This window comes from Nesoenas mayeri, assembly GCF_963082525.1.
Source record: "Nesoenas mayeri genome assembly, chromosome: 3".
NCBI classification, from domain to species: Eukaryota; Metazoa; Chordata; class Aves; order Columbiformes; family Columbidae; genus Nesoenas; species Nesoenas mayeri.
Genome location: NC_137544.1, coordinates 22,282,702 through 22,310,137, shown reverse-complemented (window position 1 = coordinate 22,310,137; position 27,436 = coordinate 22,282,702). Strand labels below are relative to the sequence as shown.

The 27,436-nt window shown below is 38.0% G+C and overlaps 1 protein-coding gene across 4 annotated transcripts in view; it reads right to left on the bottom strand.

Moving 5' to 3' along the window:
* Window positions 1-1,286: 1,286 nt before the first annotated feature.
* ARHGEF10 (Rho guanine nucleotide exchange factor 10) overlaps window positions 1,287-27,436 on the bottom strand; it is a gene marked incomplete at both ends in the record, with an annotated part of 97,522 nt that continues 71,372 nt past the window's right edge. For all 4 annotated transcript variants that reach the window (XM_080341829.1, XM_080341830.1, XM_080341831.1 and 1 more), the window contains 5 exons: window positions 1,287-1,801; window positions 3,884-4,006; window positions 10,611-10,785; window positions 16,697-16,839; window positions 26,441-26,598. In XM_080341829.1, coding sequence (XP_080197955.1) covers window positions 1,287-1,801; window positions 3,884-4,006; window positions 10,611-10,785; window positions 16,697-16,839; window positions 26,441-26,598 — 1,114 coding nt within the window. The remainder of the gene's footprint in view (window positions 1,802-3,883; window positions 4,007-10,610; window positions 10,786-16,696; window positions 16,840-26,440; window positions 26,599-27,436) is intronic.

Here is a 27,436-nt window from a genome sequence, read left to right as displayed (position 1 = left end):
ACATTTCACATGTGCAGAGACTAGCACAAAAAGCAATTTCAGTAGGAATCCTAAATTCAAAGTTTACTTTGGAAATACATCGATTCATTAAGAAACAACCATTAGGTCTCTATTTAGAATCCAGCCCTCTAACACTACCAAAGCAACTGCTTGCCTGACTGAGTGGATGAAACAGTGCAGACTGTTTCCACAGTATCCATTTACATGACCATGGTTTGCTGAAACTCTGGGTGAAAAGAGGCGAACACCACTCAGATACAATCATCTCTCTGCTGTTGTGCTGGAACGTTATTTGAGGGGCGTTTGCCCAAGGACATCGCACAAATCAACGGATGTAGGACCAATACCCACAGTATCTACCTGCACTTCCCATAGATATTCCAATATTAGTATGGAATTAATTGGTAGTTTCATTATTAATTTACTGGATCTGCATGCATCCTTAAAAACAGCATAGGCCATGCTCAACTTTGATGCCAAGTTGCCAGGGGAGCACATGTTAGCAGCACTACAGTGCACAGCTGTCCTCTATCTGCATCTTCTATTTGCCCCAAGCCATAGCATCCTTCAAGCTTTCCCCGTATAACGAAGGTGAGTCACAGACAAATTGCACCTACCAAGAAAATTAATGCGCTTTTTATACTGCAACGTTTTTAATAATACTGAGCATTAGAAATAATAATAATAATAAAATCTATTTTCTATGTTGAAATAAATGAATACCGATCAATCAGTATAACCACTTTTGTCCAGACCAAACTCTGGCTTGTGGAATGATGTTACAAACTATTATAGTAATTACCAAATTAATATTAGTTTGCATTAGACTATTTATTGCTTAAAAATATTTGCTAATTTGTTAAAATCTACAGTCCATGCAATATGTCACTTTGGAAAAAGACCCAACAGCTGATTTACATAAACAAAAACCAGCATGAGACGTGGCATGTGTTCCTTGCCTTCCTTAAGTGCTATAGAACATAATTACAATATTTATAAATGTGAATATAAATACGGTTGAGATTCTAAAACCATTTAAAAGTGTCTAACAGATCCTTTTTGTTCTAAGTGTCAAGGACAGCATCAGTGGCTAAATGCTTTCCAATACTCTAACACTGTAGAATGTTCTCAGGTTGTGAAGACTCTCTTGCAACCCTTAATTCTGTGATAAAAGCCTTGCTCCCACGTGTATGAAGTCTATCCATTTGGATCCTAAACTGACATTTGCTGTAAAAGGATATCAGACTCTTTTTTTAATTACAGAAAGTATCTTGAAGTCAGTTGACTTAGATATTTAATAGTGGAATTTGCCAGACCATCACTGAAGACACTAGTTCATCTTGTCGCTGCTGCTTGGTCTTCTTGTTCACTCTTCTGTGTCCTTGGCCACCAGAAATTACTAACACTGAACTCGCTTTAATTTTCTTGGATCTCTGTCTTTTACTTTTAAATGAGATATTTTGATCCTTCAAAAGCTCATAAATGTTACTGTCCTCTGGCCTATGCTCTAGGGAACTTGATCCATGAGACAAAGTAAGGGATCCAGAAGATGACGACAAGTCGCTTTTTTGTGCAATTGATCCTGCTGAACCCCCCAGCCAAACTGCAGTGTCGTGGCTGTTACTAAGGGAAGAGCCTGGCCTCTCATTGTGCAGAATGTTCTTTTGGTCCTCGTTCTTAGGTTCTGAGCCAGGAGGCAGGCTGTTCCTCAGTTTGCTTCTGTTCTTCTTGTTGATAGATGTGGCCATTACAAGAAACTTGACTGGGCCGTTGTGTGCATGGTACGACACCATTCCTCTTCCTGAAGCCCAAAGAAAAACACCAAGAACATTATTTATTTTACCACAGTGTTCCACCATAGTAAGTTCACGAAATTTGCTCTGAACAGCATACCACTTAAAACCATATTATACTGATCTAGTCTGTCTTTTGCCTTCTGTGTACACAATTTACAGAAATAAGTGTTAAAAAAAATCTGTTGTACCACAAGTGTTTTAGGACTGTACCAATAAATCAGCTGAAACATGGCATTACACATTTCAGTTAACTGACTTTTGTGCTCTGTTCTCACAGCATGAGTACAAAAATGCTGCTAACTTCTTTTTTTCATCATCAATGCAGAAGTAACGCTGCGAGTTTTCTCCAGTAACCCACAAACAGAATATGTGGTTTTCAGTTAAATCTGTTGTACCTCTGCACATCTCCAGAATAGCGCAGAAACACAAGAGCATCCGTTTCATCCTAATAGAGCCCTCCACACTATACAGCAGGAACTGAAACTCATCCTTCTGAATGGCTCTCTACTCACCATGGCAGATTCACAAGGAAACGATGGAACAATTATTACTTTTTGGGGTTTTTTAAAGTATTTAAACAATGGGAAGTTGGTGGTACAAGGAAGATTTACACTGTGCAAATCACTAGAAGGTATGACAAACAAATGGCATATGGCCAAATTCAGAAGCTGTGACAATATCAGTATATGTGCCAGGCTATCACGGGAAAAACCCACCACCCTACAAATCACTCTGTCCATCCATAACTCCCTAATGCATTCCAGGTTATGATAAAACATATTCTGCTTTACAGAAAGTGCAGTGATATAAAGATGAATTATCACTATTGGAAGGACAAATGGAAAAAGTCACGATTTTTTCAGTTAGAATTCCAAAAATGGTATCAAAGACTATAAAAATAGATCTCCCAACGTAATGTTGCTAGATATGTGAAATCTGACAAATCTTGACCTGAAATAAATGCAAGAATATGCAGATGACATAAACCACCATAATCCAAACAGAAAATGGAAGAATAAAATTAGAGATTTTTTTGATTCTGCAACTATACATTTTCTTGTATTCCATATTTTTAAGAGCATTTATCCTGTGTCATACCAGACTATTGCTGCGTATTTTGCTGAACACAGAGGATTTTGTTTTCATTTTGTGAAGTTACATAAGCTTTTTTTTCCCCCTGAAGGAAGCTGCGAACAGCTTGCCTCTTAGAATCTGCCGCCTGCCCTCCACAGCGCAGGAGCTCCAGCAGGATTCTGAACCCAAACTGTAGCATGGCAAAGCCCCTAGTAAACAGACTTTCAAAATCTTGCTTCTGCTAAGCAGCTTAAACATTTGCAAAGTGATACAGCAGCATTCACGCATTTGTATTTCAGATGGGGTAACGTGAAAGTAACTCGATAAATATATCTCTCCAAAATGCAAAAATCAAATTGTCAAAAAAATGAAATCTATACTCTCACAGTTTCCAAGTCTCCTGTTTGTGGAGAAAGAGCACAAAACCAATTTACTGAATAACCAGCCAGACAATATACTAAATGTTCAGAATCTGTCTCTCTAATATATCTTTTTTCCCCAAACCTGGAAGAAAGATTCTTTGCATCCTCTTCTCATGCCCCTATATTTGACTTTATTCTGACAGCATTAATGCCTGTCCTATTCTTATGCCCTAAAGAAAAACAGTTGTCCTGGCTCAGACAACTGAGACAAAATGAGACAAGTATCTGGGTATACTGTAAAGCTCAGGAAGAACAACAAATACGATTTCATCGCAAAGCTCATATCTATACCTATCATCTATATCTATCATCTATACCTATACCTATCATCTATATCTATACCTATACCTATCATCTATATCTATACCTATACCTATCATCTATATCTATACCTATACCTATACCTATCATCTATATCTATACCTATACCTATCATCTATATCTATACCTATACCTATATCTATATCTATACCTATACCTATATATAAACAATACATAATTTGGCAGGTTCACTTACACTATGGACAGAAGAGAAATGAAATCTTCAGTATAAACACACTGTATTTGATCTGTTTGAGAAACATGACTCACCAGTGACTTTGGGGATCCCCTGCAAGCGCGGCACCGGCAGTGCTACGATGATGCCCAGGTTGGTCCCGACCAGCAGCAAGCCGTGGCACACCAGGAGGCTGGTCACCGACACGCGCTGCTGCCCTGCCAAGTGCAGCAAACGCCCCGTTATGTGAGAGCAATGATCTCTGCATGGATCTAAGTCACTTCAAGCAAACACAATCAGCTGCATCGTGTCATTCGGAAAAGAATCACAAAGGCAAATATCTTGCTAGATTGTGGTATTAAACTTTGATAGTATTTAAATGGTCATGTATATAAACTTCTGAAACATTCTGCCCTAAATCTCTAAACCACAGTATCTAAATTAGATATATTAGATTATCTTTACAAATATGCTTTTATAAATAGACAGTGTTTGTATATTCTCAAAAGAAGAACTGAACAGCATTTTGCTTCACAGTACTCAATAATATATTGCCGTAACACACTAAACTCCAGACTCAAACCAATCAATGATTACTTTTTTCCTTTATCAGAAGTGCTGTGTGCCCCTGTTTGAGTTTGGGTTCCCCTCCCCCGTACAAAAAAAGGCATTGTCATATTGGAACCACCCATGGGAGGTGAGCAAGGTGATGAGGGGACAGGAACACGTGGTGTACACAGAGAGGGGAGAAGTGCTGTCTGCACCCGTCTGACAGGGGGCTGCACAGAGTCAGACTCTATTCAGATGTGCACAGTGATGGGATAAGACAGAACTGACCCGTTTGGAACAAGGAAAATTTGGATTGTAAGTGGGGAAAAGCTTCATCATAAGGGTGGTCAAACACCATATGGAGTTGCTCAGAGAGGCTGCAGAATCTCCATCCTACCCAAAGATAAAATTTGACAGGACAAGTCCTTGAACACCAAGTCTAATCAGGCCTGCTTCAAAAAGGATAGACAAGATGACCTCCAGAGTAATTTGCAATAAAAATAATTCTAGGATTTTCTACAACAAGTTCTTTATGGGATTGCTATTTTTCTAATGAAAACCAAGTAATTTTTTCTTGCAATGCTTACTAAATACATTTAATTCAGTTTTGATGGATTTTCAAAATGGCCTTGCCAAGTTTCAGAAACAGAAACTACTGCCTGCCCTAACTTCTGCCATGGCCCAAGTTTACGCAGAGGGGCATTTAAAGTCTGCCGGAAACCTACAGGTTCAAAACCCACATGTTCTTGGATTCATGATTAACTTTACATACAAGAGAACAGTCACTCCCATCTTCATCATAGCTCTCAATTTGTTAATCACTTCATCAGTAAGCAGATAATTTGTATTCCATGCCTGATATAACTTGGATGAACTCGCGTGTTCCACACTTTGGAAAAGGACCTTAATTATGGTGTATCACAAATGAATGCATTTTCCATCTTGCCCCTTGAAGCTGAGCCAATTTACATCCCAGAACATATGAATCACAGACCCAGTGGGAAAGCTGGGAAAGAGCAGCTTGACTGTAGCCCAAAGCACTCAACTGGAAAGCAGGAGGGGAATGACGGTTCAAGTCTTTCCTCACAAAACTTTACAAAACCAAATCATTAACCCAGCAATGGTGTGCTGTAAAAGGCACATGCAGGGCCAGATCTGGAATCGCAGCTCTACCTGCCCAAACCCACATTCTGAAATACCCTAAAGGCACAACAATTAGGTCACCCTCAGCAGGCACAAGTTGAAGAGGCTCCATCTACTCATGCAGAGCTTCAGAGACACCCATGTTGTTTTCTATGAACTGCAGGTGTCTGTGCTGGTAGGACTGCAGCATCCCTCTTCAGCTAGATAAGCATGGATGGCCTATGCCTATAAATAAAATAGAAGCCTTCTGAAGCCTGGAGTTTGCTCTTTTGATGGGGTATTTTAGTTGGTTGGTTTGGTTTTGGTGGTTTGTTGGTTTTTTTTTTTGGCGTGTGGTTTTTAGAGACATTAATGGGATTAGTTTATTTTCCAAAACAAAGCACACAAAGGCTCCTTCAGCAGAGAAGAATTCCAAACAGGGATGCCCAAACACCTCTGTGTATTGGAGTTTTCCAGTTTGAAATCTGTATTTGAATTCTGTGATTCAGGGCTCAGACTTGCTCAAGTTATGTGACATGTGAGTCCACTCTCAATGCCACAGCAAGTGCACGATAACTGCAAATTCACTTAACCTCACTCCATTTCACCTAGAAGCTTGTTTTACAAACAATAAGGAGAAATACTTAAGTATAGCTTTCAAACTTGTAAAATTATCAAAAACTCCAATTGTACTTTTGCCTCTCAAACCCCTTGGCAGAATGGTCACATTTTTAACCAATAGATCTTTAATGCTTTTTAAGCATTTAAAATGTAAAATAATATGCATGATTTCATATTCCAACCCTGAAATAACTTACAACCAGTAACTTTACCAGGGAAAAACTGGCAATTTGAATTCCTGTTTCCATAGGTGAAAACAGCAAATTATCAGCCAGCAACTTAGAACATTAAACACTGAGCACAACCTTAAGCATGAATCATCTATAGTGAGGTCAAAAGAAAAACCACTTGCTTCAAAATCTTGGAAAAGTAGGAAACATCTGCATCTGAAAATATACTTTAAAATAGCATATAACTAGAAAAATTAAGTCTAAATTTAAAAACCTTATTAAAACATTACTTTAAAATATTAGTTTGTTATCTGCTAGCCAAGGTTGGAAATCATAGTTTTCTGTGACTTTTTAAGGTATTTTGAATTTAGAGAAAAAAATGTGAAACCAATTTTCGAGAATGCGTTATGCAGTAAGCACAGAAGTTAACAAGTCAATAAAGAAAAATTATAAACATAAATGCCAAACCAAATCAAATACTCTTATCTTTAAATGACAACTTTTTGACCACACTGTCCCAACGCAGACAGAACTGTTAAAACCTATAAAATAATCTGACCAAGATCTTGACTTTACAAAGAGCTAGAGCCAACAATTAAGCTTACACATGGACAAGCTGTTTTATTGCCCGTGTTCTGCTCTGTGTTCATCTTTCTCGGGTCTCATTACAACAACCACCAGATCCAGGTAAATCCTCACATGTTCCCTCATGTGTGGCTTCTGAAGCCAAGCCCAGGTAGGTGCAAGGGCATCCCAGTGCATATCCTCTTACATGACCACGCTGCTCTTACTATATAAAAATAAACCCACTGTACAGATTTTTTGGGCTGACCTAAAGTTTTTCCCAATCTTTTTATCATTTCCTAGCAGTAAAATTATAAACCTACTGCATTTTATGGTCTGGCACCTGATGGGGTGGAGACAAAGCTGGAAGCCTCAAAGTATAGTTTGTTTTCTGCAGACAGGAAATGATACTTTTGTTTTTTGCTTTCCTTTCCTCATCTGTTTCCAGGAAACACACATGCCATTAGAGGATATATGGATAAAAACAGAACACAGCAACCTAAGCAGAAATAACCTCTCTGTTAAACAAGTAACCTGTCATCATCTATATGAGCAATGAAATTACACTCTATCAAAGTCAGAGTAATCTCTTTAAAAGAACAAACTGTTTTAGAGCTGAAAGGAAAAACATGTTTAAGGATGCTCTTGAATAATGAAATATCGAACATGACTATGAAAAAACAAGTGGACTGACTGTTCATGTACAGTATGTTGGGTTTTGGTTGGTTTTTTTTTTTGGTGTGAGCGATAAAGGCTTGTGAAAAGCTGCCACTGTTGAGATTTCAACTTCAGATCACAAACACAAAGCATAAATGAAGTACATTGCACTAGTGAAGTGTGTATATTTGCCTTCCAATATTAATAGATTTTTTTTCTGCTGCTCAGTGTGCCCCCTGTTCAGCTAAGAGCTGTGCTTGGGCCACTTAAAAGCAATCCAGCAGCACTGTGGTGAAATATTCACCTGGAGCTGTAACAATAATGATGCTCTTCCTCTCAACCGTTCTCTTCCTTTCCCATACGGCATTTGTGCTTTTTTTGGTGTTTTGGTAAAGAACACAAGCTTGTTATACATTATTAGGAAGTATTTCCAATGATATATGAAGTAAAGGTACTGCAGACCACTCTGGACTAAATGTGTACCCCACAGTTGCCTTCGTGGCCCTGGTTTAATTTCCAGTCCTGCCTTGATACATATGAACTTCCCGTAACTCCAGAAAGCAAGAGCCCTCCCAGCTCTGTTCTTCCCTTAGGAAGAATGCCACAGATTTTAAAAGTGATGCCCAGCAGATAACAGGTTCTGCCAGACACAGTCTGCTTTTCTACATGTCTGAACTTTGCTGAATCATAAGGGCAGTTGCCTCCCGTGAATCTCCCTCATGCTTCACTCCTTTGCGACTCTGCCCTGCAGGGCTGTCTTCCCCAAAGCAAAGGAGGCACAGCCTTTACAACCAGGAAAGTGGGCACTGACATTTCAAGCCATCTTTTCTCCTAAGAAAAAAACTGGGAAAATCTAATGCTATGCAAGCTGGTTACTAAGGTTATGAGAACCTCCCACTCATCTTAGTTACTCCAGCTATCCTTTTAATACAGCACTGTAACTTACTGCAACCATTCCTGACAAGGACGGTAAGTTTTTCTTTTCCTTCTACTGTATAATAACAAAATTATTTCATTAACTTCATGGAGTGAGGTTCCTCTCATGTACGTTGCTTTAAATGAAGACATATATGACATCTTCAAGTAGACTATCAGGCCAATATTACATCTTGGCAAAAGAAGTCCAGCTTCTTCGAAGTTAGATTGAGATCTTGACTTTTTAACCTTTCTTCTTAAGACTTTTAGCAATATTTTTACATCCATTTCCTTTCTCTCATTTTAATACAAGTCGAATGTTTATCTGTTATTTTGCATATTAAGGAACTCTTACTGAATTTCAGAAACTAACAGGGCTTTGCTTCCTTTAAAACTAAAAGTCCTAAAAATCCTCAGTAAAGCCAAACACATATTTTGTAAACACACAGCTATTTCACTCCTGTTTCACTTTGATGGTTGTGTTTTCCTTTTTGTTTCTCCTTTTTTGAATCTCAGTAGAAACTACACAGAGCTTGATTTATTCTTTGGCTGCTTGTACTTCCAAAAGGTCCTTACTGCTGCTTTGTTATGTAAAACTCCTACTCCTTTTTTCAGTGTTTGTTGTTGCAGTGTTATTGGGATCATATAAACAGGCCCAAGAGCTGCTGCTAAATAATTGAAATTCATTTCATTTTCAGAATGGATTCTCCCTTGGAACATTTGCTGTAATAATGTTCTACTCCTGAAATAACTTTCCATTTTCATTCACTGGTGTGCTTTTTGTGAAGACACTAGGGAAAAAAAAAAGGAACTAAAATGGGTAAGAATGACAATGAAGAGATATAATTAGCTAAAACTCTTTTACAGAAAGAATTTATATGCTACGTCAGCAGTTTTATTACCATGGCAATGAACACTAAGGCTAAATTTCTGGAGATTTTTATATGCAGAAAATATGCATAAGGGAGGCCCTATTTCCTGCCCCCACCCTCCACCCTGCCACAACAGCAGAACATATTACAAGTTAATCTCCTTTTTAAACTGATCTTGATTTCTTTGCATAACTGTGATGAATTCAATCAAATGACCTATTTAAAGGCAGGCGATTTGCTGCTGTTCAGTGTTGGAGCCACAGTCATGACATGTAAAAAACAGCCTTCCTAGAACATGGTATAAACAGACACAATTTAAAACAGAGCTTTATTTGCTTTATTGCAAAGCTAATGTCATCTGAAAGAAAACACGATAAGATGACAGAAAATGAAGAAGTGAAACATTTTAGATCCAAGATTTATCCCTAACTCTTGCAAAAATGTAAATAACAGTGTGGGGAAAACTGGCTTCTGCTGGAAACAAAGCAATAAAGCTGGTACACACATTGTCCTTGAAAACTGAGGAAGCTCCGTCTATTGCAGCCTATGAACACGGAGAGACAGAAAGAACAGTTGTCCTCATGGACATGTCGTGCTCAGCCCCACCACTATCACTCTTTCCATCCCTTCTCCCAGCATCACCACAGTTCCCACTGACATGGTCACTGATGCTGAGGTCCCACCACTTGCAAAAATTATACAGGTCAGTGCAGCTGCCTGTGACACTGATGATTTGGGGATGATTGAACAACTTCTGTCTTAAAATATTTAAAGATCTGTTAAACTTTCTCCAAACAACCACAGGTTCCATCTTTACCCATAAGATTAAACTTCTCATTCAACAAATTAAAGCTCCAATCAGCAAAACACTGAACACACTCTGAAATGGCAGCATGGCAGCGGTTTAGCTGAGTTCACAGAGACTCCTGATGTATAATAACTAAAATCAAGCAAGTGCTTTTTCAGTCCAGATCGTAGACAAATTGACTCCATCATGTACTTTGACACTAAGTTTCAGAAGCAAATGCTAAACTCTGCAAAACAAACACAATTTCACAGCAGACTGCATTGTCCTATTGCTTCACAACCGCAAAAACCATGACTAAACAGAAGAATATACCTGCTTATCTATATAATGACATGTATAACCTCTAAGGAGGAGAGCCGCTACTCATCCAGTTCACTGCGCACACAGTCCTGAGCAACAGAAGGCAACAGATTGTGGTTTACTAAAGCAAACAGTCACGAGACAGTTATCAGACTCAAAGTCCGAGACAGACCTTCTGATTCTGGCCTAATCTACAACACTCTGGAGAGCAAGAGTGATAAAGAGAACAAAAATATCGTCATACCTGGCAACATATTGTGAACAGGGGTGGCAATGTTAATGTCTTGGAGGTGTTTCAGTGTCTCAGTGTGGAAGAGCCGCAGTGTAGATCCAGACGTGAAGGCAATCCAGACTCCCACTCCAGCAACAGCCATGTGAGAAATGACCATCCCTTCCTCTTGATGGGCTTCAAAATGGCTCTGCAAGAAAAACAAGGATTCTGTTGGGAGATGAACAAGCATTCAACCTTCCTTACCAACTCTGCAGTGTAGGCACTGTATCTTCGTCCTCTGTGTCAAGGACAAAGCTACCTTTCTCTGCGTTGCTCAAGATATGTTCTGACTGCTGCATATCATGCGTTCGTTTTCCTGTTAGCTTTTTTTTTAAAAAAAAAATACAACATCACTAGTATGGAAGGATTCTCAGCTCTTGAACCAAAGTTCTAACTAATGATAGAGCAACTTCACAGCAACTTAGATACTGTGTTTGTTACAAATACTGCATGGTAGGGGCTGGCAAGTCCATAACAGCTGAGATTTAAGAGGATTTTGTATTTCATTATTGATACTTTGGGAAAACTACCACAGAGATGAGGTTCCTGAGAGTGGGCAGATATTTTCCTAAACCGTTACTTTTATCTAAAGCAGAACTCCTCTTTAAAGAATAAAAAACATCTTTCTTCTCTTCTGTTAGGGGATCTTTTCAGAACAAGAATAAAAGAACCAAGGAAAAAATAATCTTTAGAAAGTGGAGTGTTTATTAATATAAATACACCATTATTTGCTCAACTATGTACATAACAATATGCGTCTTAATACTGTGGCTTGCTTTTCGACTCATAGACACTTCTGAATCTCACAAGTATCAACTACTTTTTTTCCTGTCCTTCAAAATATTGACACTTTTCATCAGAAAGGCCCAAATCCTCCTTTTGAAGGTAAGAAGTAATGTAAGAGGTTCAGGATTGACTTTTTTTCGTTAACCTAGTGCCTTCCCAGTTATATCTTCTGCATGGCTCCAGGAAGGCCGACACCTCTCTACATGCTCCTGTTAATGTGCAAGATAAAGCTATAGTAAAGTTCTTTAATCATTAACAAGAAGTAGGGATTTTTTTTCCCAGTTGTGCCTTGTAAGTAAACTGTTTCTGAAGTTAAACACAGCCTTTTAACGTTGTGCCAGCTATTATCAAATACAGAGAGCTATTCTGACAAAGATAAAACTTCCTTGGCTAAATAAATGGCAAGCTGTTCCTTGGATACAAATCTGTCTCTGAGGGATATGGAAGGAAATATCTGCCCTAATATTCACAATACGTATTATAATATTCTGGTTTATGTTTGCAGATAAAATGGAAAAGTACCCCCATCCTCCTTGTAAAAGCACACTTAAATTTTCCATGCATTACAATTAAGAGTTACATTTTGGTTATTTTGCATCAAAATCTGAGTTACATGTTTCTCAGGCTAAGCTCTTAGCCTAAGATAGTTATGTTTTGAATATATTAGGCTATAAATATATTGTTCAAATTCTCCATCTAAATTCAATAAACAGGCTAAGATCAGAAATAAGGAATAGAAGTTTAAGCTTTCACAAAGTAACTTTTGATATTATACTTAGTAGGCACTTAATTTTCTTATTTTCTTTTCATACTTTATAAATTAGTACTTTCCACTGAGCAACTGGCTGTTTAAAAATAAGGGGAATTACTACTTTTTTCTTTTAATCTGTTAACACTGTTATTCAAATGCTCAATTTTTAGTAAATGAGCAAAAAAGTTTCTGTTCAACTATTATGCAGTGGCAGTTTTTGAGCGTGTTACTCTTCCGCGTGTGTTACCTTTTGACTCTTCAGATAACAACACTGCAGAATGCAATGCAATGTAAGCACCTCTGGCAGCCACATTTACGTTCACTATTTTCCTCAAGGAACCTCCATTCATTCTTTACCAAATGATACACACAATTTGAGAATCATACAGTTTATTCAACAGAAGAATTCATCCATGAACAACATCTTTCAAAGCCAGAAACAGCTCTTATGGCTAAATCGCCTGATATTCTCATCATGCATGTTTCATTGCAAAAAGGATTTTAAAACAGTAACTTCTCTTTACAGACTCCTACATCCCTGCGCTGATGACCAACTGACTTCTAAAACTTCTCAGAGACAGATCCAAGGCTGCTGAAGTGAACCTGACCAGGAACTTGTGCTGTTTGGAATTAGAATAAAAATGAAGCTGATAATAAAAAATGAATTTTCTCTGCTGTGGTCTGACCACAGCTGACAGTTCTGTTGGTGCCACTGTAAACAACTTGCACATGCATTTTTGCCGCATTCCTTTTTTACCAGCCAACTCATTATACTCCCACTTAGTCTGTCCTGCCATTCGTACAGCTGTCTGCTGAAACATGGAGACACATTTAAAGAAAAATGGTAATATTGTCAATGCCACAAAAAAGCATGTCAAAAGAACTATTCTTCTAATTCAAAAGATCTTCTAACACAGAACAGGAATGTACCCAAACCTGTGCATTCTTTTACAAATGCAAAAGTTTTTTGTACAGAGGACAGTTTTGACGTCTGCTTCAATTACATGTCTAACTGAAAACAAATAGCTGGCCTTTTGTTCTTTCTCACAGCAAGATATACAAATATAAAGGGACAGAAATGTCTTATTCCCTCTGTTATTAAAAAAAAAAAAGAACTTCATTTTACTTTTCAGATTTCATACCTACATTCCTCCCTATTCAGGGCCCAGCATTTTTTTCCCCGCATGCTATCTCGTTCACACCCTACAGCAACCCGAGAGCTGCAGAGGACACTCTGGATGCCACAGCCTGACATCGCTCGCTATTGTTTCCATAGCGTGGGGCCGAGTTGGAGTCTGTCTTTTGAGGAGGTGCCACTTGCACCAAACAGCTGCGCCAAGATCTGAACCACCACTTCTCAAGCTTCATGGGAGATGCACAATGAGTGTTATTGTCCACGAGGTAAAACAAATTACTTTTACTGCTTTAAAGAAGTTACAGTACTCAGGCAACATACACTCATGCACACGGATTTTCATTTGTTTCATTTACTCAGCTGAACATTTCAGCTTATCCTACTTGATTTGTTAAAAGGAAAGTAACTCCCATATAGTTAGCCAAATTTTAAAACCAAGACAAAACAAACCAGGATGGAATGCCATCCAATTGGTGACTTTATTCTGTTAAATACTCTGGCATTTTTTGTTGTTTTTAAACAAACACAGTCTGCTTTTGCAGAGCCTAAGGGTCTACAGGCATAGAGACCACTACGGGATCAAGGTCTATACCCAACAGCAATACAACTGTCATCAGTTCTAGGGTCGAGAATAAGGACAAATTTCTTCTTCATGAAAAGAATATCAGAGTATGTAATCAGTATGTAACAGCAATCAATATATTTCTCACATGTCCTTTGCCAAGGAGCTTGAGGAACTGTGCCAGTTTAGGACACTGTGCCAATAAAAGACATTTCCTAAAATATTTTATTACAGTAACATATCAAAACAAGTGAACTGAGAGTCTTATCCTTACTAGAGGGGGGAAAAAAAGCAGAAAAAGTGAATAACATCCAAACCCAATGTACAGCATGCCAAACGTGCTCATTTACTAATAGTTATTAAACAAAAAAAAGCTTAAATAGGAGTCTTAGAAAAGCAGGGAGGGGGTGGAACGAGATTGTTTTCAGAGGATAATGTACTTTGCACTTAGCAAATACACAGACAGTTAAATATGAGGTACCTATGAAGCAAGGAGTGCCTCACAAGGACTAAGTTTACAAAATTGTCTTGAAAGCGCTCATGGGTTCACACAAATATGGCCTCGAAAAAAGAGTCAGGTGCCTCTATAGATAACATATATGACACACAGCATATAATATATATGCATGACAGCAGAAAGCAGTGAACAAGCAGCTGTAATTTGAAGAATACAGAGAAATAAAGGAGTTCAGCAAAGAAGGAAGAATAACAGTTGAGTCCTGTGGAACACGTGGATTCCCTTTAATAGAGCAAAGATGAATATTATGCAAAAATTCTTCAGTCCAATATTACTAACTGACTCCCTCTGAACAAGAGAGGGCACAGAGGGAGAACAAATATTTCCTTGCTGCTGTTTCCCTCCATACAGCAAAGCTTCTGCTCTGCACAGTAAAGAAGCGGTAGCTCAGATATATTCAGTTGCCAATATTGTTAAAATATTCCCTATATGCAGAGCCTAAATTTCCTTGTGTTATCACGTGATAGTGAAACAATGTTGGCAATCAACATGGTATGTGCCTCATAGTAGATCACTTTCGGAAATACAAACCTGGGAGTTATGAAAACAAGTCAGGTAACTGAGCAGGCAATAGGGAAAACATCAGGGAGCTGTTTAGTCTGGTGAGATGAAGGAAACAAGATCAGTACTTCTGTACATCTTAGGATCAGTAAAGAGACAAAGGAAAATCATAATTTGTTTGCAATTCTATGAAAAGGTGACATGCTATCATGTAGATATTCATGTTGATACTGAAAAGTCAGCAAAAAGACTATTTAACACTGTTTTGAAAGTGTTAAAAAGCAGGCACTGTGAAAAGAAACCTCCAGTGATGCTTTTGTAGGAAAACTCATAGTAACAGGTGAAACATGAAACTACCATGTCTGAAAGACATGGATAGAATATTCGTTACTTTATCTCTCTGAACTTCTGATTTCAATACTGCAGTCTATTATGCTATGCTGTATTTTGATAAAGTAACCTTTAGACAGGCTTTGAGGATTAAAGAACGTATAATCCTGGGGTTTTTCTCCTATGCCAAAACAGCACAGCATAAACCCAAACTGCAGCCATAGCACCTGATCTAGGAAGAGCTTTGTGACAGAATTAGTCCAGAATTGCCAAATTTATTTACAGAGATCTGGCTGCATGTAACCACCCTCACACAGGAACAATCTGGCTGTGATCTCTTACCGTTTCTATCTATTTCTTGGTGAGAATCAGAGAGATTCGTGATCAAAGTCGGTAGGACAGTAACCACGTGTCCCAGAGGCCACCTTGCCCCCCAGTGAAGGTAACAAGAAGGTGGACCTCAAGCACCTGTCCAAATCTTTCCCTCATCTTACCATTGAAAATATCAGCAAAACAAGCACTAGAGAAAAACAAAGTAGGAAAATACACTATCTGAGCATCTATGAAACAAATCACCCAGAAAGCATCTACAAAACAAATCACCCAGAAAGCGCACACAGAGGAAATTAGGATGTTAGCTATTTCCCTGCAAACTCATGACAATGACTCACAGAATCAATTGTACCAAACAGGCAATTGTTGGGAGAAAACACGATCATCAATGAAACAAAAAAGCAGCAACAAAGCCCACAAAGAAGGAGGCTGTGAGCTCATCACAACTCCTGTTTGAAAGAACTTCATGGCTGTAAACATCATGCAATTCAGTGTAACTGTACTGTAGGTTGAAGGACAGGCTTTATCCCAACCTTTCATCAACAGTAAATGTTAGACCGCTGAGACATTCTTTTGATGGAGGCTGCAATATTTACAGAAGTGAGGGCTTAACGCTTTCTGGAAAATGTGGTCACAAATATAAGCTCAAGTCATTAACACTCTTCTTCTCTCCCAGAAAAGCTAACTTTTTAATGATTATTCATTGGAAAATGTCCTTATGCAAAGCATGTTTTTGTACGCCAATGAGAAGCAAAACTCTTAAGAAACATATTATAAAATCATCACAAGGTACAAGTAACATCTAACTACACAGAGGCAGTCTCTTTATTAAACCTTATTCTGGAATTACCAGACGATTCCTGTAGGCATTCACCACTTTGCTCCCTTTTCTCAGATCTCATTTTTAAGCAAACCTCTCTCCCCTAATACCTTATGAGCTCCAAGCACCTTACGGAAACCTGGGGTAAAACCAGAAGCAAACCTAGGTCTAAACAAGACATCAGCAGAGAACATCACAGCAGAATCCCACTGCGGGGAGTGGGATTTTACGGAACTGAAACTATATTTTATGAAAGGCTTCTTCCCGAATCTTGAAGCTTCTTAAACAGATTTTAATGTGAGCAATGCTTTTAAAAGCGTTTACCTCTATGGAATGTGTCACAGTGCTGATTATAAAAATCTGTCCACCACATGCAGCCCAAATGGTCTCCTCCATCACAAGCAGACTTCTGACAGGTAGAACCCCCAGTTTAACTATCTTCTGGGGTTCTGTGTTCCAGGTCCCGTCTTCAACAAAAAAGAAGAAAGGTTATACACAACAAAATGGTATTTTTTTTAAAAAAAACAAACAGTTTTGAAAACACTGCATCCCAAGCCTACCACTTGAATCTCTGCAAGCTGCTACTGCGAGCTGCATTGAGATTTAACTTTATCTGTTTAACTTTATCTTCCTGGGTAAGTTTGAAAGGTTAATATGATAATAAGGGGAAAACAAAACAAAAACAAACAAAAAACCCACAATAAACAAAAACACCACCACAAAAAAATGCCCGCAGCTCATATATTTGTCAACTGAACAAATTTTATACGGATTAACTGATAAACAGGGGATCTCACATTGCTGTTTTGATGCAACTGCTTTCCTCTCCACACAAAAAGCAGTCAGAAAGCCATAGCTGATATAATGTTATCCAACTTGGAAGGAGCTCACAGCCAACCTGTTTCAAGACTAATCAACTTCCAACTAGGATAGAATCATATTTCACATGAAAAGGAGTAAGGTTTTTACTGCAGGTTCTAATGAGCTCAGATAACTTTCCAAGAGCATGTTGATTAAATGGATTTTCTGATACTAGATGATGCATTTAAGAAGGAAAAGCTTTTTTAAAACAAATTAAAACTTTTGTGCTATATCTTCACTAATTCTATTCGTTTCCCCCAAATATAACCTACAATCTTTTCTGTCAACTGCATTTAGCAGATCCAGTTTACATTGTGCATGTGTATGTGGCACAATGAATTATTCAGAGACCTCCTGAGAAAGACTGCATGCTGCCACTTAACTGCTCTGGTCACTTTCAATTGCTTTGTCTTTGAAACAAAGATTAGCAGATTTTTTATCTCCAAATCTAACAGCTAGCAACATAGGCCTCTTTAAATATTTGTAGCTGTGTCTTTTATATGTTCATTTTAACATACTAAATATGTCAGTAATAATTTTAATACTTTTATATTAGTTTACTTCTATGTAAGCACTCATTGAACATGAAGTCTCAAAGACTGAATTTCTACCTATTATGCTGAAGTAGCCCAACGTCAAAATCTGTTACAGTATCTGGTTTTACACGGAGATAAAATACATCCAAAAAGGCCCCACTTTCTTAGTTTAAAGCTTTCTTGCTGCATAAGCTGCAGAAAAGTCTAGTTTACCAACACCAGTTTCAACTCAGTAACCACTTACATTTTGGTTTATAAGACCAAGCTCAACACATCTTTAGGCAAGCACTTAAGAAAAACTTTTTTTTATTATTTTTCTTCTCAATAACAAGTGCACCTATTATTATCTGCTTAGGTAATGGGTACCAAGTTCCCCGCTTCACAATGCAGCAACAATAATGAGAAGCCTCAGCTCTGGAGTATTTCTCATTGCTTCTGCCATCTGCATGATACAACCTTTGCTGAGTCACTCTTGAGATGCGGATCTCTTTTGAAAAATAACATTTAGTTTCACACTGTCAAAATCATTTGCATTATTTTATTTTCCAAGTGAGAAGTGTTTCCAGTTATTAGCCTGCAAACTCTTCCAGCTATGTCAAAAGTCACTTTCTGTTCTCTGTGACTCATATGTATGATTAGTAATAAAGAAACTTCTGGAAGAATTTTCATTTGCTAGCAAACACATTATTCTCAAACTAAGTTATTAACTGGAGGCTGCCCATACGCTGTGAATGCTTCAACCAGTGCAGGCAGTTCAGTGCAAAGCCCTCAGAGAGCAGAGCTGCACATGTGTGTGTGTCCCAACTCACTGTGTAAGTTACACTGACTGCAGAAGCTCTAGCAGCACCCAGTTCATAGCATGCTCGTGTTTCCTTTTCTGGGATAAAACCAGCATCTTCTAGTATATTATTCCTGTCTGTTCTGAAGGACAAAGACTGTGAATTTGGACGGACAGCAGACAGGCTGAGCAAGAAGCTATCTTTTTTTTCTGTAGTTAAATTTTCCATGCTGAAGAGCACATTATAATGTACAGATAAAATTGTTCATTTAACTCCAAGGCTCTCTTTCTTAAATACATTCAAGCTATACATTGGTTTATATATGAAGCACAGCTGATACATAAGTGACACATGAATGGTGATTTTCAGGATCTCAATTGTGGACTCCAGGATTCAAATTTTGCTTAAATTTAATTATTTCAAGCAAATAAGGTTTTGGTTGGTTGGGGTTTGTTAGTTTGTTTGAGGGTTTTGTTTGGTTTTGTTTTGGATATGGATCTTCATGCCTTCAACTTTCATACAAGTCCTCAGCAGCCAGCCATTTTATTAATTTTTATCAAGTCATTATTTAGTATTTGTAACAGTTTTTGAGTTAAAAGGAAAATTACTACTGGTCTCAAGTGGATGTTGATTGTAAAATAAAAATTTTAAAGTAACTTACTGGAAGGTAATAAAGTAAGTTCAATTTTACCAATTTTATTAATACTACCTGTGTTACAAATATTTGATTCATCAAATATACATATAAAAACCCAGCTCTCACAAAACCATTTTCAGTTGGTGCTGTTGGCACAGCACTGAACAATCCAGTTAGTTGTAAGAGTTTAGTGGGATTGGACATAGGAAAAAGCTGAGAGACAGACCTGACGTCTTTCATGTTACCATGATTTCATGCAAAGAAACTGCAGTCCCACTTGATGTCAGCCCAGGAAAAATCTGAAGCTCAGTATTGCTCTGCTGAGGTACCTGAGCCATGTGGTAAAGCTGTTCTGTAGGGCTTTTTTATTTCTTCCCACAACCATTGCTGTCTTCCAGACCAGACAGCATTTGAGACAGATGAGAGGGGGGAAAAAGGGAGGGGTAGGCAGGGAGACACACAGACAACTCTCTAACCTGGTAATTACAGCAGTAGTTAAACGATGGGTCAGCTGTGTTCTAGTCCCTGCCTCAGTGAATGTTTAATTAATTATACAGAGTGGAATGGCATCAGGAGGACAAATTAAGCAGCGTGTATCTCTCTCCTCTTATTTCGTGGCAGCCAGGGAAATCTCTTGGGAGTTGCAAGCACAGATACAAATCCTCTCAAGCAAGGCAAGGGATTAAGCTCGGTAATCCAACATACTTCTGTGTATGCCGGCTAAAAGCCAGACCACAACTTCATTTTGTTGACCAAGAATTTTACCACCCATCGCAAAAATTACAAGTTCACAAATTGTTTCAAGACTACTAAAATCATGCCTTTAAGACAACGTAATGCTCTCTCTGCAGATCTCAGTACCTGCCTGCACAGACTTCATGTTTGACGTTGGCTATTCCATCTTGTCTAATTCAAAATTCATTGTTTCTAAAATCTAAGAGAAGATTTACCTCTATTCTACTCATGTAAACACCTGCCAATGCAAGACATACTTATGCAAGCAGGTTCAACAACTTAATTAGTGCTATGCATGTATTTAAAATTCAATGCAGCACTTGCAAAAGATATGGAACAGCTTTGTTTTACATTAAAAATCCTTGGTTAGTTACCATATTAATAAATTGGATTTCTCCTAAGGAAAAAAAAAGCCAAGAAATGGTAGCTTGTCAACAAAATCTCAAGGCGCACAACAGGACAAAGCCAGTGCAAGGAGCCCAGCATGGCTGCTTTCAGAGTCTTCCAAACTGCTTTCTGAAAAATAGGAATTGAGTGAAATAAAAATAAGCCATGGAGATGTACATAATGTGGCTCCAAGAGACCAGGCTGGAGAATACCCACGGGATTGTCTACAAAACTGTGGTTTGCCTTAAAATTCTGTTCAATCAATGCCTTGTTTCTGTTCTCTAAATATAGATTGGTTTAGTTTTAAGATGATTCTTTGGTCATCATTGTCTCTAGAATGATGAAAACCCACAGACAAACTTAGACAAACTTCTTCTGCCTGTGAGCTAAGTATATACATATCAAATGAGATGCAATATGCAGAACCTATATCCTGTAAGCAGAGACTAGTTTGTGTGTGGAAAATACAGTTATCTGCACCCTGAGCAAATACAAGATCGAAGGCTGACATCTGTGGAAACAGGAAAGAATCCATGGGAGAAAGGACAGGGGGTTTCCTTCTGCTTTGTGAGAAAAGTCAATGCAAGTATTAACACCACAGAAACATAACTGTATTTGCAGATTTTAGTGGATCTTAAGCTGACCACATCAAAGTAGGTATAGACTCTTACTATAGATATAATAAAACATCTAGTACATGAGACTTGCAGTCTCTGTAACATTATTGTAATAGAAAACAGGCTTCTATGGGGATTGCAGATACAGCTATTTGCAGGAACAGAGTCAAATATACAATCAAATCTAGGGGTTTCTAGAAAGAAGATCTCATAACTTCTGGTATTTGCACATTAGATCAATATTTAGAACATGAGAATATCGTTTTTAAACATTATTTGGTCTATGGACTAATGTCTGTGTGGCAGAATGCAACCCCCCCCCCCCGCCTCTCCCTCGGGGTAATATTCCGTGACAGTCTGTTATGCCACTATTTATAATGCTCACCATAAATTATATTTTTCCAATATTTATGTGCCATAGTTTATATCCCAATGTTGAACAGTATCTTGCAATGCTCACAACAAGCTGTTTAGCTGCATCCAAGTAACATATCTTAAGTTCATAAAGTATTTCTAAGACTTTAATATACAAGGACATTATTTCCATTAGTGCATTTTGCTATATGTCTTGTGATTCGTATACATTTTAGAAAATCAGGTATTCTGCTATTCACTCAAATTCAATCAAATAGATAGGAAGTTTTAAAATCATGTTCATTTTATAGGGCAGAATATTGGCTATTTTATCTTTCTGTGGTTTGTTTCCAGAAAACATAATGAAGGCAAGTAACATTCTTTTACAATGATTTCTAAAAATAAGCTCCTTCTTATTACTTAATTTATAAATAATTTATTAATATTTAGCACTTTTTATAATTATAATTTGTTGGTGCTCTCAAGTCTTCATAGGACATAACCTAATAAAATATACCTTATCTCCTCAGAAAGTCTTTTTAAAGTCTGTAGTACTTTTCCTCTCCTTTACACTTTCAGTTGAGCTGAACTGAACATGCTTTTTTGTTGGTAACTTCCTCTCTTGCTTAGCAGCTCTATTGATGATTTCAACAGAGCTGCCAACAATGCCCTTGGAACAGTGGTTGTTGGTTAATTTGTGCAGTGGAGCACAAACATTTTTTCTATCACGTGGTACATAAAGCAGCACTTTCATTGAGGAGTAAGACAGTAGCTACAGAAGTAAAAAGTTTAGCACATTTCTTATAATGTGGAAGTAAGCTGGGAGATTCAGGTCTGCTGGTTTAAACAAGGTGTAATTCAGAATGTCCTGTGCTACACATGCATATAGTCATTTTTTCCTACATATGCAACAAATTCTTCATGCTAAATAGCTGACAGAGCTCTAACTAAAATTATAGAGAGGGGTGGTGCTGGAAGTCCCAGCGTGAGATACGTGAATAAGACTGACAGCAGTGTCAACATATTTCTGGTAACAAGTATTGGGTGATAGTGCTAACAGTGATAACATAGTCAAGACAGAAGTATTTATCTGTTTTTCAATATCGCTACTCTAGTCCTCTCCAAAACAGCTTAATACTTTGCCTTGCTTTTCACAGCAATAACTCTCAGCACATCCACTTCAAGTGGCGATCACACTCCAGAACTGCACTCTTCAGACACGCTGGGGCAGTGCATGGATCCACTCAAGCTCTGAAGTCTGACATCAGTGCTTTACCGTCCACGCATTCCTCCTTCCCTGCTTCTGTCAAAGTACACAACTGCCAACTGCAAAATTGATCAAGGTATCTTGCTACTGAACTGACCTGCTGCCTCTTCACTGTTGTAATTGTTTTGCCTTACTCTTACATTTCTTGTCAAATTTGGTCTTTTTCCTTGATATTAAGCCCCTGAAAGTGATCACTCATTAGGGTAATGAGGCCTCTTTGGATAAATAAGTCATCAAAACTCTTGAGCAACTTCAGAGCTGCCTAAGTTTTTAAGCAGCAAAGTCTCTCTGAAGAATGCAAACTTCTGTTCTGTGCATGCCCAGAATTCTTGTTCTCTAGGCTGAAAAGCTCTCTCAGCTTTTCCTCATAGATAAGATGCTCCAGTACCTTCATCACCTCCATGGCCCTGTGAAGGACTCTCTCCAGTATGTCCACGTGTTCACAGGGAGAGGGTGCAAGGGTTTGCCACAGGTGCGGTATCTTAACCAAACTCTTCCTGAAACCACTAATACATTAATTCTTCTACTCTTTGCCACAATCATTCTGAGTTTTTATTTTCTTTTTCCCGTTTCTCTCCATACTCATTACAGGACTTTATGGAAAGGAAATGTATAACCATGTCTAGAAGAAAGGAAGTAGCTGGAACTGACTCCAGTATATCAGGAACAATACACCTATATTACATAAAGTTTGTGATTTCCCTTTCCTAAGATGTTTTATGAGTGGAAGTCAAACACGCGCTGACCTTTTTTGCTATTACGTCACTCAGAAAACACATCTGCTGGGCTGTCTGCAATCATCACAAAGGGGTTTTGTTAGGTTTTTTAAACAAAGACAATACAATGTACTTTTCTCTTAACCTCATCTAGAAGTATTTTGCCTGGAAATATTTCTAATAATTCAGTCAAACAAACACTAAATACATAATATTTCAGACTGATAACTGTGCAAAAGTTAATAGCCCCATAAACTGCATCACTAGCATTGCTATATATAACAGCATTTAATGCATTAGCTGTTTCACGGTTCCCCAAACTAGTCTTCTCACCCACATAAAACTAATTATTATTAAGGATAATAAATAGGGCTCCTTTTTTAGGATTAACATATTAGCTGTCCTACATCCTAGTCTTCCTGTGACATTTTCACAGACCACATTAGGTCACATTTAAGAACTGAGTAGATTTTACGATATCAGCGCCTCATTGACTTCGCTTTTAATTTATGTTCAAATACATTCAAGCTCAAGTACTTTTTAACTCGTAAGTGAAAATACATGGATACAGAAGTATCTCAGTAGAACGCTACTACCCTCCATAAAGGAAGCCTCGCTGGGCACCTTCAACCCTACCACTAATGTGTCACATGTTCCTTGGTTTATTATACATAGCTGTTCTCAGTTTCCATTTTTAATTACTTCAAGACAAGACTTTCTGTAGTCAGAGAGAACTCTGGATGCTGTCAATCTGACAAAGTTCTCTTGTGAAAAAAATCAGGAAAGAGCACTTGCTGTTTCTAAACAAGCTGGATATTTACATGAATTAAGCCATCTGAAAATAAAAGAAAGCAGAGCTATTTGGTTACTGAACACCAAATGGCTGAAGTTGTGAGTCTCTGACTATACACATAAAGCTATCGAGCTTCAGTGGCTGAACTGATCCAATTTCCCTTTCTGCCCATAGAGGAAGAGACAAGGATCCTGACTCTAAGGTGGACTGCGAGGTGGATTTTCATCCTAGAAGAAAGATTAGCCCCTCTCATTCATGGAGGCCTGCAACAGACTGCACAACAATGTCACCTGTGCATCCAATCTCATTTATCCTTCTCAGCCTTCAAATCAGATGTCTTATAATGCAGTGACCACATTTCATGTTCACTTTTAAATCTTTTCTTAATCTCCTTCATGCAGCTAGACCAAAACCCAAGTGTGAAGTGCATGGCTGGAAAGTAACCCCCTCTGTAGAACAGACTCGACTCAGATGAGTTGTACAAATCTCTTTGGAGGCTGCATTCCCCCTCCCTCTTGTTTCACCACTTGGATTCCTTTGTTTGGTAAAATAGGTCAGTGCTTATAAAAACACGCCTCCAGGGCTGATGCCTCACATGACCACAGCAGCCAGACATTATATAAGGAATATGAAAGCTAACATGGGGGCAGCTGACTCACACAACTTTCATGAGGCACAGAGAACTGAAATCACACAGACCAAGCTGTAAGGGAAAGGCCTACAAGTTGAACTAGAAAAAAATGAATGTGTATTTCCCATCTCAGAGCTTCAGCAATCCCGAAATAGACTCCGACAGGCTCTGTGAATATCTTAGGTACACAGAATTGGTGTCTTCAGAGGAAGATAAACAGGGGATGCTATGATCCCGGTTAATACATCACCTCCAGCTCAGAGCAGAGTTCAGTCTGGTTTACAGCTCTGCCCCATCCTTAACAACCTCTGTAAATATGCAGCCCACACATCCTTTCTTAGCTATGCTGCCAAGGATGCCACTCATGTTTTTGAAGGAGTCTTTTCTGGAAGAACTTCAGTGACAAAATTGCAGTCTTAAGCAGCTTAAATACACCAGCCCCATTCAGAGAAGATGACAGATTGACTTACTGCCCCACCCAGGTACGTAAAGAAACTGAAATATCAAAAATGACATAACAAGACTAGGATAAAGGCCTCACTCCTGTGCCTCCAAAACAAAGAAAAAAATGCTATTCGGTGGTAAAAAAAATAAATACATATTTTTTAAAGGGAACTGAAGTCTCATGTCTGGCTTCAGATAGTAGAGAACAGCTCAACAGGAAGCCCACTGGCTTGAAGATGACAACAGGTGAAAGAAAATCTCTTTCCCAACACATTTTTCAGATTCTTTGTTGCTTCAAAGAATAAAAAAAAATGCACCCTGTACCTTTCCCAGACTAAGTCATTATATCATCTAACACTGGACACACAATTTGTTTCAAGATTCAAGATACTGAGCTTGGCTCCTCAGAGGCTGACAGGATTTAGTATAGTGCTATAATACACAAATGCAACTGCACTATTTACAGGACTCAACTCCTTAGAGAAGTATGACAACCATCATCATGCAGCTCACACTAATAAGGTTCACCAGATCTCTGCTGGTTCTGTACTTCGGTAGCTTAGGTATCTCTGCGCTAACATCTCACTCAAAACCTCAGGTTTCAAACTTTGAGGAAAGTCTTGCTGAATTTGAACTAAATTAACTCCATATGTATGCAGAACTGCAGGAAAGTTAGTGAGACGTCCTGGAAGTACATGGAGAAGGACCCAAACCAGCTCTGGAGAAGACATTCCCAGTTCAGAAGTATCACCTGGGATCCTCTTTTATTCCAACTATTTTAGCAATTACCTAGCTAGATACCAAACAACCAACTGCGATGCTTATGGAAAAAGGAGACAAACTGTTAAATATATGAGCTGCACACATTGGAAAGACTTCTCATATCTGTACAGTGAAAATGAAGTTGTCATTTCAAATGAGATAGAGGAAATTTTTGTCTTTTGTAAACACTAATACCGGGTAGTTGTGTGGAATTAGCATTGTGCTGCGTAAAATACAGTATACTGCCTGTTGTCAAAAACTTCTGGACTTTTGTAACACTGAAGACCTTGGGGTTTAAGCTATTGGGTATAAATCAGTTTTCATATGTACCGTATGGTAAAAGTGGGAACAGTATCAAAATAGCTACTATCCTTCAAAAAGAGAAAACAAGGTATGAAGTCTTTTCAGAAGCACTGAGAAGTATAGTGATCTTACTTCAGCAGTTTCACAGAGAATTTTCGGAAAATGTAATAGTGGAAAACTACATCCGCCAAAATATACTGACATGTGAGTTCCTCAGGATGTTATTAAATCATATCAGTACGTTACCTTCTGCTTTTGTGTAGATTGAGATGTTTCCATTTACCAAGCCAGCAAACAAGTATTGAGACATATATGTTAAGCTCATAACAGTTGATTTTTCAGGAGTGAAGAAATGTTGAAGTCGAATTTTCTTTGAGCCTTGGCAACTCTTGTAAATAGAAATACTAGAAAAAGAAGCAAGAAAAAATAAACCCCTGAAAATGCTTTATTTAGTTCTTATTAGAATACGCATAAAAGAGGTTTCAGTCAAAACATTGGGGGCAAGAAAGATTTTCTCCTTCCATACATAAGAAGACAATTATGGAAAGGAGTATCCTAAGCCTCCAAAATGTCTATGTAGACAATCTGCAATTACTTAGCATTGCCATAAGACAACACTTTTCATTTTATCTTTGTGCTAACAGCCCTTATTATGAGTTTATCCAAAACTTTCTATTAGTTTAAAAAACAAACAAACCAAAAGATTAAGCATTACCTGGAGAACTAAGGAAACGAGAAGAAAAACTCACTACCAGACATAAGTTACACTTAAAATTCCCATCATTCCTACAGGTGATTACCATAGGTATGTTAGGAATACTGAATAATTAAATTTAGAACTAATTGCACTTCACAAGCAAAGATAATCAGTACAAGATGTGGGAATTTCTAGAAACATAGCATTTTCCTTGGAGAATTTTTTTCTCCTTCACTTATTCTGGTTAGAAACTCCTTCAAAAATCACATGTAGTCACCTACTTTTATGGCCTCACTAGTGTTAACAAGATCTGTTTGCTTACAGACTCATAAATTTAGAAAATGTAGCTTTTGTTTTTCAATATAAATCAAGTGATGACTCGGTAAGGTCATCAGGTCAAACAGAGCAAAATAATTCATGTCAATAGTAAACAGAAATATTATTTATTCGCATGTCAAATCCTGCACAATATCACAGTGTAGAAGGTTAATGGGTTCCTCATTTAACACTTCATAATTCTGAAAATTTTCCAATACCTAAAGATT